Source organism: Dendroctonus ponderosae, unplaced genomic scaffold (assembly GCF_020466585.1).
Source record: "Dendroctonus ponderosae isolate FM_Combo_2020 unplaced genomic scaffold, Dpon_F_20191213v2 Dpon_F_20191213_1, whole genome shotgun sequence".
NCBI lineage: Eukaryota > Metazoa > Arthropoda > Insecta > Coleoptera > Curculionidae > Dendroctonus > Dendroctonus ponderosae.
Window position 1 is genome coordinate 39371510 of NW_026017110.1, and position 12364 is coordinate 39383873.

The 12364-nt window shown below is 33.9% G+C and overlaps 1 protein-coding gene across 3 annotated transcripts in view; it reads right to left on the reverse strand.

Moving 5' to 3' along the window:
* Window positions 1-12364, reverse strand: part of LOC109532999 (zinc finger protein 1) — a 416629-nt gene that overhangs the window by 33637 nt on the left and 370628 nt on the right. Inside the window, exon 1 of one of the 3 annotated variants that reach the window (XM_048661205.1) lies at window positions 9675-9857. The exons of 1 other annotated variant lie outside the window; for it this stretch is intronic. In XM_048661205.1, the coding sequence (XP_048517162.1) occupies window positions 9675-9762 (88 nt within the window). In that variant the 5' untranslated portion in view covers window positions 9763-9857. Of the gene's footprint in view, window positions 1-9531; window positions 9640-9674; window positions 9858-12364 lie in introns of those variants that run through there. One more of the 3 variants, XM_048661207.1, reaches the window with a different exon arrangement.

Genomic DNA, 12364 nt, shown 5'->3' on the forward strand with positions numbered 1-12364 from the left:
TTAAAACAAAGTTATTTTGACCGTTTTACCAACCTGATGGCGGCCAGATTGCACTTTCCTGTCAACCATTTTATTACGGCCGAAGGTAGACACATGTCTATACCTACCGAGGTTTCTACTTTCGGCTTGATAGTTGTTAGTCCCACTTGAAATTCGATACTTAGGATTGGATACACCGTAGAAAAAACTTCACGTTTTCAGGTAGAATTTTAAGCTTTCCCACAAATTAGCGTCCATGAGGGGCATTTGAACCTGAATAGTGGTTTCAGTCAAATGTGGCTACGGAAAAACGTAACCATCAGAACTGTTGACGGGATTTATTATGCATGTCTGTGATTCTTGTTGAACAATTACCCGGATAATTGCTACCATGTCTCTAGAGTGAGTTTCTAAATTTAAATACGTAAGTGATCGGTAAGAAATTATTAATAACTCAAATTTCAAATATAGGTTCTACCGAGAATGTACCTTCACCATTACAAAATTCCTATAAACCGCTGAGACGGTTTTAATTTTCAATGTAAATATTGTGGTAAATATTTTTGGAATTTTACAGCTTTTCCCATATGCGTCTTTCAGTTTATTTCTAATTGGTGGTATATCATAAATATTTATTTAAAGGTAAATTTAATTTCTCGGTAATATTTAGTAATCATCTCGGAAGAAACATATGATGTTCTGATTATACCGGGCATATCAGTTTCGCAAAATAACCTATCGTGCCTTAGCAGCTTTATAAAATCTACTAAGTTACTATAATTTTGAAGTCAATGCATCAGTCTGTACAAATATGTGTAATAGACAGCAAATATGTAACCATCGATTTTTGGAAATGTGTTTAATCCCAGAAGCCGGCATTATCTGAAGTGACTTGCGTATGCAGTTTTTACTAGCAAACCCTTTGATTTTTGACATTTGATATAAAAGTTGTTGTAGCGTAAACGCTACAAACACGCAAACACAATTCATCGGGAAAATAATAAACAAATGTGCCTCCAATTCTGTGTTTGATCGTTCGGAAGATTATTGAAGCATTTTAAAATTACATAATCCTATATGTCGATAGATAATCATTTTACTAACAAGTCTTTCTTACGGAAATACATTTTCCCGTTAATTTACTGAAATTCATTTATTTGCCATAACAGCGCACCATGGTGAGTCTCATGACGACATAGTTGGAAAAACTTTCGAAACAATCTAATGTAGTTTTTTCGAAAAATTTGACTATTCCAGAAGAAAAATATTCTTTAATATGGTTCAATTTGTCGATCGGCTAATACCTACTGCCGTATAAACAATTGGCTGCATAAGCCTAGCTAATTCGTATAAATAATTTTAACCACCGGCCGTATGAGTAAGACAATTAATACTAATTTTGTATGTGTTCATGCAGTGATTAAAGACACATATACTATTCGACATTTGCTAACTTTAACGTAAGTCTCAGACTTTTATTTTTAATTCACACGATCACTAGCAAAAAGAGCCAGATTTAAAAGCGGCAATCGATTGTATCAATATAAAACTGCCACTAAAGAGTACCTAATAATTCAAGAGTAATTTGTGTATTAGTTTCAACATTGTTCATTCATCCCAATAAAATTGAAAACCTATGTTCTTCCGAATGATATATTCCTTGAACCTGCCCAATCGTCGATTCCAAATCAGGGAAAATATTTTCTTAGTTCTAAAGAGACAATAGGGAAAATAGCTCGGCTTCCACTAAAATTCTTAGTAACCTGCAGACAACGAAATGCCGAATGTTTAAATCCGTAAAAAAACAGGTCGTCTGGTTTCCAACTGTCGGTCAATTAAATTCAATTTGTATAGAAGACGATTGCAGACAAAACATTCCGACCAAACGCGATTTGTTTTTTGATTACTTGCTAAAATTATTTACTACTTTAAATAGTGTTTTAACAAACAACATAGACGTTACACGGACAAATTTCGACTAATTTTGGAACTGTATAAATTCTGATCACTGAGAGCGATTTGATTTCTGTTTGAAGCGTTATTTGGTTTTAAAGGTCTAAAACACATCTTTTTGCGATTGCAGTGATATAATTGTCATTTCAAGCTATTGGCAAAATGTTACGGCTCATGTGGAAGCTAAAACGTGGCAGTCCACTAATGAAAAATCAAATCAATATTCCAGGTTGCATGAATAAGTCTGCTTTAGCTGAAAGTCTGCTAGAATCACAGATTTCGGGGACACTTCTGGTTTGCGTCATTTTTTATGCAACACCGTATATTGAATTTTGTCTTTGAAGGTTTAGCTTCAACATGAGCGATAGATCGTGAAAATCGGATCAACAGGAGAAAAGTTATCGCTGCAAGACCAAAAAGTTAATTTTTTGAGACCCCGCTGTAAATAGCAAGTCGAACTGCAAAATTTTGAATTTTTTCATTTGCCACTATAGAAAATTTATCTGAGGCGCTTTACTTTTTCCACAACATGGACTAGCAGAACGCAAATAGTGCTAAATACCGGTTCAAATAGAAGCGAAATCGCTAGGAGCAATCGGATTTTATTCAGTTCCAAAGTTAGGGCAAATTTGACTGTGTCCGTTTATTTATTTGAGTAGTTTATACATTCCTTGATAAACTTGTTATATTCCTAATTTTCCGTTTCTTTCGCAGTTAATTATTGAGAGTTTTCATGTAGATAATTAACGAAAAACGGTTTTAAACACCCGCTTCTGAAGATCCGCAACACAATATTTCCTACTCTTTTAACCATCCTGTATAAAGCATCCAACTGAACTTGTTATGCGCATATGATGCACATAACGTGTAAGAAGCATATTTGATATGCTTGTTGTATTGTGTTGTATAATATGTTGTTGTATATTAAATGTATCGTTTAAATTAATCAAAATCACTTAAGGAAGGTACCAAAGTTTCCAGAAAAGAAAACCTGTTTGCTGCAGGTACCTTCAAAACCAAGTTCCGTTTTACCTGTTCTGCCGTCCAATAGGCTTGCAGGTATCCCCTCTTTCGGGGCAATTTGCCCGATTAAATCCACTGAACAGGTAGAAAAGATAACGGAAGATAATATTAGGGCAGGTGTAAGCCGTATCGTAATGGTGTCGAACGTGGCCAATCACAATTCAGCATGTGCAATGGTTTATTTTAATCTATTATGTGGAATCTCTCTCTCAAGTCCAAACAATTTGTATGTAAGTGGTAATTACCGATTTAACTTATGTTTTCGTTCAATCCATTCAACTCAAGTTGGAAAGTGAGGACTCATTTTTTACGGTCCCATAATGAAAATATGAAGTATATTTTTAAGGCGAACAAACAACTGTAGGTACCTACATATCAATGCTGGTGTTGTCATAAAAATATGGTAACATGGAGGGAAACAGGTATTGTTTACTTCCAACTGAAAACTAATAGCTGAGGTATATAAACAAAGTCGAAATATTTTCGGTTCTGTTTAGATTCTTGCAGGTGTTTACGTGTGTATTAAACGTTGCATCTGGAAAATGTTTTTAATGCTGAAGTCGCGTTAGTGAATCGCGGCAGCATACCTACGATTACCTTGACGGGCTGCTAAACGGCTGCCTGTGATGCGAACTTTGCATGTTTTCAACAATGCTCTTTATTACAGCAAAATGCAATTTACTACTGCGAAATTTATAAGCAAAATAAACGCTAGCTATTTATTAACGTTCAACCAGGCGTAAAGTTCTATTCAAAGAAAGCATTAGTTTAATTTAAATATCCGCGCTTTAAACATGGATTATGTAATTTATATCATAGTATTACTTGATTTTAATTCTGCCTTTAGCAGTATTTCTTTATTTAAATAAAACTGTCTATTATCGGTAAATTAGTGTGCAATTAGAAAATATAATTTTCTACTATTGTGTAAATTATATGGAAAATATATGTAAGTTGCGTAGGTACGGTAAATATTTACGATAAAAATACTAATTTTTCTCTAGACGCCAGGGGACCTACAATATTCTATTATTTGCCCATAAAATTATATTTTCGAGTTTTTTTCAGGTAGGCCTACTACAAAAAACGCTTCACTAATTTCTATGGGATATTTTGTCGGTTCTGTAACAGATTACCGAATTACTAGATATTTGTCAACGAGTGCCAACTTGCATAACAAAAAAGCAAACAAATACGTATTTATAACTTTGTATGACTGCAATATTTTGCTAAGTTCGAACGAGTTTTTAAGTGTAACCAAACTTTCACAAATAATGTGCTAAGAAATCAAACAAGTTAAATACAAATCTCATATTTATTTTGTCTTTTCAAATTTTCAAATCAGCTTAAATTTTTGATCTTTCATTGGCTATTATTTATAACGAGCAAATAATGCAATATTATGCGAGAGCGGGACGTCCAGTGGCTAGAGCCAAATATTTGCTTAGTAGATCACATCAGATAAACAAATCTTTATTGGTACGTAGCATTTGTGCAAGTCTATTGAGAGAAAAAATCAAGCCAGTTCACAGTTTGCGTCTGTGTACCGCATAGATGGCGCGAATAGTCTCGAGACGAATACAAATCTCCGCCGGAATTAATACCATATCAAGTTGCTTAACCTAAGCTAAATTTTTTTGCCATAAAGGGGGGGAAGGCCTTCTATAGAATGATATAAATAAAGACTTTTTTTTTAAATATTGCTGATATATTATATGTCATCTATCCTGAAATTGTGGATCTAACTCGATGTCGGAGCACAAAAGTAAACGATATAATTCCACTAATTCCACTTAACATAAGGTGTATTATACCAGTGCTATATAATTAAATTGATCACAGGTGCTTATGAAATAAGACCTATAGATACAGCAGATAGATACGCTTATATCATTTTAAACTATTGTACTATTGTGCTATTGTATAGGTTAAGCTGGATGTAAAAAAATACAAAGAGTAAATTACGCACAAATAGTACCTAATCGAAAGAAGCAGCAATGCCGCTTAAATATATTCAGAAATGCATTTCTTTTCTAAATATCACGAGAATGCATGCAGCAAACATGATTTTTTATCGGCTACGTTTGTACCAACTCCAAATTAACAAAATAACAATAAATCATTTTTTTCAAGCTAAGTGATTTTATTTAGAGCGATTTTCAAGAAAAGCTACACAATTAATGCATGCAACCGGTGTTATTAACCATCCATTTAGCATAATTCAGTCAATAAACAATAGTGTAAATTTTTCACTTATTCGTTGCAGTCGGTTTCCCTGATCAATCGACGAATTTCTGTATGCAACTACAACTTTATCCGTTCAAACGAAACGTGTGGATATGCTTATGAAAAATTACCTGTGAAAAAAGCTTTATTTGTAGTTTCGTTACTTTGATTCAACGGTTTGCGTCTGTATGCACATTTCTCTGAAGAATCATTTCTTTATCTCAAAGACGCAGATTAAAAAAGTGTCCACTCTGTGCGCGGGTTAAAGTCCTAAACCTGCATAAAAAGTGAACAATTGGCCGTTTACTCGAATTATTTATTGGAACCGACAGTCGGGTTAAAAATAATATATACGAATAACCACAAGTGATATTTAAAAAAAATCTAGTTTTTGAATAGCTTTAGTTAATATTATGACCTGGAAAACTTGTTCAGTGAGATTGTCTGCAGAAACATGATAAATCATGTACGAAAACTTAGAACTTGATCTCTGTGCAAGCAATGTAAAACGGCAATGCACCGACTACTGCAACAAATGCGCACCTATTCGCATATAAACGTAACAAAGGAACATCTACCTCACCTGTGTTTCTAGCAATTCAAACTGATAAACCCGAAATGAAAACGTTTAAAATGTAAGCATTTAGTTTGAAATTTCTTTAGTTTCTCGACTGTTTTGAAACTCATTTATTTCACCTGCCAATGTGGATTTTGTCTGCTTGGCAACTGAACTCAAAACTTATCTGTGATCAATTTTAATAAAAAATGGGTTCTAAAACTACTTTTTTTTTAGCCAATATTTAGGTATAAATGCGCCGTTTCTACTGCGGTAGAAGTTAAATGACTAATGAAAATAAGTCAGGTCTCCATAAGGAACTATTAGCAGCGTTCTTAATTTGAATATTCCAAACTTAAAAATACAGACTCAGGCTGTCGTAGAAACGTATTTCTTCTTGACGCTTCGCTAACACTACCGGTGTACATTCTGAGAGAATTTTCAATTGAAAGCTTACACCGGACTGAAGAAGCTTTTGAACAAAACATCTTTGAGGTTGCAAGCCGCTTGCTTTCGCGAAACGTCTGGAAGACATTGTGTTTCACGGCGGCCTAAATGCACGAAAAACTCCACAGTTTTAAGCAACGGCCGCGCTCTTTTTTCCCCAACTCTCTTGTTAAAAAAACACTGTAAGCTAATACGCGCAGGCTAAATTATATTTTGCTGGTCAACATCTGTTCTAATAATAAACGACTTATTATTAATGAAAGATCTAATTGAAGATAAGTACGCGTTCTATAATGTTGATTATTCGACTATAGTTGAACACTCTAATATACCTAGCCACAATTTATAACATATAACATAACCTTCTGTATTTAACGCCATTGTGTAGGTTAAATAAACAAAAATATTATTAAAATATAAATTAACAGCGCTGTCACAATCCAGTTTGTTTAAACGAGAAGACCATTTAAGCGATTATTTATTACAAACACATAATTTTTTCTAGCAATAAAATGTCTTTTGGCTGACTATTAGATACAAAATATATCGCCTAAAATTTGTTGATAAAAGTAGGTATGCTCTATAAAAGCATCATGCCGAGAAGATCCATTGATGAATTCAAACGAATGTTGACTCGAATAGTAATTTGTGAATTAAACACATTGGCGAATGTTTTTAATTTACTGCAACATGACTTTGCCATCGATATAGAATTTGCAACATGTAGAAACAGATAAATCGCCTAACGATTCATAGGTTTCTGCGAGAAATTTTTAATTGGAAATTCACAAAAAAAATAGTCAATGGGCTTATATTCCTGTTACTTCATTAAATTAACTGATTTTTTGTTTTCGTTGTTTTTACTTAAATGAATTACGACGCGAGTGCCGTAAAATTCAAGCGCTCTATTTAAGTTAAGTTTGGGTAGTAAGTGTGAAAAAGTGTGAAAATATTTATTTATGGGAGACTAATTTGTGAGCAATAATTGGACATAAACATTTAATGTGGAGTAGCATAGGCCAATTAAACGCATTTTTTAATCTGTGTAAAATTTGTAATCTGAAATTTTCGCGTCAAGATTGGTCATATATGGCCACAAATGTGTTACAATATACAGATTTACCAAAGATTCCGCGCAACTGTTTCGATGAACCAAAACGGCGATACTTGAATAAGGATTTTCGTGGATGGAAACAAAGTGGTCTTTCCCCCGAGTAGTCCAGATTTAAACCTAGCAGGCTTTTCAACATAGCCTCAAAGCAATTAAATGGTTTACCATGATAGAATTAACCCTAACGAGCGGCAAAATTTCAAGAAGCCGCACGGGCAATTGTAGAATAATCAACTTTGAAACCGCGCTAAATCTAAGAGTTGACAAGCAAAGCTCTTCGGAAATTGGATTTTAGCGGACAGTGCGCTTATTACCAATATACTCAAAATGCCCTTTGAATTTTTATCCTGATCGCAATTAGTACTTTTGATAACTGAGGATCTTACCCTGTCGGCACACACGATTTCTTGAAGTTTTGAGAGAGTTTTGAAGAGTTGAAAATATTCTATTCATTGAACGGTTAAAATAAAAACTTTAGAGAAAATAGAGCTTTTACGTAAAATTAAACTGCCTGTTAGACGTCTGCTTCGCTACATAATTGTTTATTGGCTGAAGCAACAGGGTGTAAGTAACATAGCGTGCAAAATGCTTTTGCTATCTAGCATCAAAATCGTAGATACTATAAGAAGGAAGATTTGATTCTGAAGTTAAATATTTCAAAGCAAATTACCGAGTAACTTGACTTCTAATGTCTAATTATGCATAATTACCTAAGTATGTATGTATCTCGTAAATCCGATATTTTATATAAAACATGTAGGTAACTAAACTTGTATGTAAGTATGATACTTTGGAGCGATCTAGAGACAGTAAATCATACGATCGCCGATTTGATTTTATACACTAAAGGAATTAATGTTCAATGTTGTCTGGTTAAGTGCTTAAGCCGTTAGAACTGGCTTATTTACCTTTTTACTGGCTACAATTACCGACCCGATATCCGTTAACTAACTCATGTGAACTATCTAAGAATTAATAGAACATGTGTAGTGGATATGATAGAAATTCCGCTTAATATTACAAATATTTATAAATAGCAAATAGCTAAAAAGAACTGAACACATTCAAATACTCGATTTTTGCATTTACTGGTCACCAAAAAATACATATTTTCAGATTTACTTCATGTTCTTCGATAGTTGTATTTCCAAGAGATTAACACTTTTTATAGTACTTTTGTGTAATTAATACTCACATAAATTATTAAAGGGTTTCTCGTTAAACTGTCATTGTTGATTATCGATTAGCCCATACTACCCACAGTTTTGGATAAAATTAATTCTGAATCTGGTGAAGTTGCAAAAATGCAACAAACGAAAAAGTTGTGAGCCGTTGCATGACTGATATTTCAGTTGAACTTATTTTTTTTGGAAAATTATACATAATGTTAAAGAACCATGTTGGGTAACGCCAGTAGTTCGAAATCACTGAAAAAACCAGAAGAATGATCACAGAAGTTTGATTTGATTTAAAAATTGAATGTATCTACTACTAACTTTGTTATTTCAGAATTTTCTAAAAATTTGGACTCTTTTTAGTGTAGAAAACGCCCCAAAATTTTATGCATACAATTCACTGTTAAAATAGGTATTTTCCTAATAAAATAAAACTTGTTTTTGAGTCATTCAAAATAAAATTTAGAATGACTTCGAAATGCAAGTAAGAAATACATTGCATTGCCGATCTTTGGATTCAAACTAAAACAGACGAAATAAAAAAATAAACATGGAGTATTTCAGGGCACATTTTAAGACTTGGTTTATTGGAGTTCACAACTGGTTATGGAAACTCAAACATACATTAAACAACAAAAAACCGATTTTTTTAATTGCATTTTCTCATCGAAAATATCATATTACTTCATAAAGTAATTCTGGGAATAATAGATGAGATAAACTCTATGCTACTGTAACGGCAGTATCTGTAGATAAAGAGTAAGTAACATTGATGGATGTGGCTATTCACATCATTTAGGTATAAAATAAGCATTCCAGACTACTCAAAGTTAAATTCACGCCAGGGCAGAAATTAAACATATTTTTTGTATGCTCTTAATATGCGCAGCGATTAAGAGTAGGTTCCGACTCTTAATTGACATAAAAGTTATCAGAATTGAAGAGACGTGCGGTGTTGTTTACCAAAACATTCAATTGTCACTTTAAATCAGTTGAAAAGTAAAACACAAAAATGCAAAAATACGAAGATTAGAAAATAGTAACAATGTAAAACAATATACCTTTATCTTGAGGCAAAAGTGTTAGGTAAGCCATCCAGAAAAGCAATTGCAATAGCGAGAAACAAAAAAGCCGCGAATGCACAAATCACTGTTAACAAAAGCGAACAATCAAGGACATTGACACATTGAAGAGCACTACTCACGTTGACAGGTGTTCCAGACATTGGCTAAACTCCAGAGTCGATAGGAATAACTGTCGTAACTAAACATGCTCTCACTTCGCGCGACCATGGTCGAATGAAACGAATTAGGATCTAGACGCACATCGCTTCCCTCAAAACCAGGACGTGCACTGTGCGATGTTGGTTGTTATCCTGTGATCATCGGCGGCAGGCGTCATCCCTACTCTCAACGGACGCCGACGACGGCGACGCTCTCCTCTCTCCCTGCTCCGCGGGATAAAGCGTCTCGGACGGTGCTGCTCCCTACAGGGACGATTCCGAATCCGATGCGGAGCGTCGACTTGCATCACCGCCCCCAAGCCCGACTGGACAACGCGCGATGTAGACATGCGACGCGAGGTGGGCTGTTTGCAAAGGATGCATGCACACGCGGATTTCCGGTTCAAACTGCGTATTTACTACTCAATTTCTAATTGTACGCAAACTGAATCTTCAAACTAATCTAGATAGGTCGAAACTCCCGATTAATAGCTAATCATTCCATTTGCATAGACGCACACCAATTACCAGAGTCACGTCAATTTACGGACACCGATTGTACAGTTCTTTATGTTACTTTGAGAATAGTGCTCGCTCACTGCACGTGTGCAATTTTCATCGACTTGGACAAGTGTATCTTATTTTAAATGATAAATTTCACAGAAACGGCTGGAATATTCCACATACTGAAAATTGGACAACTTTTTTCGTGACCGATTTTTCCTAAGCGGCAACCTATTTTCCACATGGAAAAGGTATAAAAAACTCGATATCCGATATAATCGTACAGGTATTATATACCTAGGTCGGGAAGTAAGCTATTAATTATATACAGAGCAGTTTTATAAAATGTGCGAGGTCTTTAATAGCCTTCTCGACCAAAGTAGTGAATCTTAAAGTTACAGTGATTTTAGAACTGAAAATGGATGGAATCTCACTTGAACTTACTTGATTATTATTATTAACTTACTTAACCTTAAAACTCAAAATAAGGAAAAACTTGAACGTCTTTCCTGATTTACCTAGATGCTTTTTTGTTATTATTATTGACCTAAGGAGAGAAATATGAGTTCTCACTCAGGAAATAGAGTAAATAATGGTGACTTCTCAGGTTAGTAGTAAAAAAACTTTACTCCGTTCATTCCGTTTCGATCAAACCTGTAAGGATAGATCTTTCCGTAACATTTGCTATGACTAGAAAGAAGTTCAGCAATTTGCAATAATTTAACACTCGGGAAGTAAAGTGTGACCAAGAAAATGTTTTTGCGTATCTTCATTAAAGTGTTTCTCTATAGTTATCGCGCTAACCAAGAGACTGAAAATTGGCAATTTATTGATCACTGGCAGAGTAAATAGCGCACTCTAAAATAATGTATTATTTAATGCAAAGAATCCTGATAAACGTATTGTGCAATCAACTGTCAGTCGAATACTTCATAAGTGTAAGGAACATGGAAGCCTCCGGGATTTATCTAAAGCTCACAAGCCACAAGTTCTAAATGAAAATAAAAAGCTTTATCTACAATTATTATATAATGACTATGATTTGGCACTCTTTCAAATGTCATAATGATGTTTTTATTCAAATTAATCTAAAAGTGCTATTTTTCGATCGGAAACGATGATCATAAAGAAGCACTTTTCTTTGCTGTTCATTTGTTTTACTGTTACGCACGGACTTTTACGCACATGTGCGAAAAAGCAAATGTGACAAATTGAACTGTTATTATATTAGCTGTTATTGTATTTTTTTAAGTATTTTCATTAATAACTAACCAATATGCTTTTTCAATGAATTACGTAGGTTTATATCGACAAACTATTGATTATAATTTTTATTCGAATTAATCTAAAAGTGCCATTTTTCGATCAGAAGCGATGATCAGAAAGAAGCACTTCTCTTTACTGTTCATTTGTTTTACTTTTACGCATCGACTTTTACGCACAGTGCGCAAAAGTAAATGTGACAAATTGAACGTGTCACTGTCATAAAATATTCAGTTATAGTTCAGTCTCAAAGTCGTTCAAATGGTCTATTTTTCTGCGCTCACCGATGCTGCCACAAGCAAAACACAATTTTTTTAAAGAGCGTAAATTTTATGCAATATATGCATCTTATACAAACATCATACCGTGGAAGCACTGGAATTTTCAACACTCATTGTTTCACTTGTGTATGCTTGCAAAATTGCAAACGTCAAAACATGACAATTTCAAAAATGGCATTGACATCAAATTTTCAAAATATGAAGTTGACGGTTTTTATTTTCAGCTATTTTTATTTATATTAATTATTATTATTTATATTTGGTATTTATATTATAATATATAATGAATAATTAATTATAACTTATTATTCTTGTTATGTCCTTTATTCGAATAAATACCGCATTAGTGCTTTTTTAAATTAAATTATTACCGTACTGGTGCGCGACTTTAGCCCACTATTTTCTGGTTTTCGCCCTGGCTTTAGTTGTGCAACTGCCTTATTAAACATAACTGACGATATTATCAAGGGCACAGATGAAGAAAAATGTACAGCTCTAATTTTATTAGACTATGACACCATAAACCACAAACTTCTTTTGTCAATTTTGAATTTTGTTAGCTTTTCAGAACAGGCATTTAAACTTTCAACGAATTAGCTTCAACAGATTTCAGTTCGTGGAAAC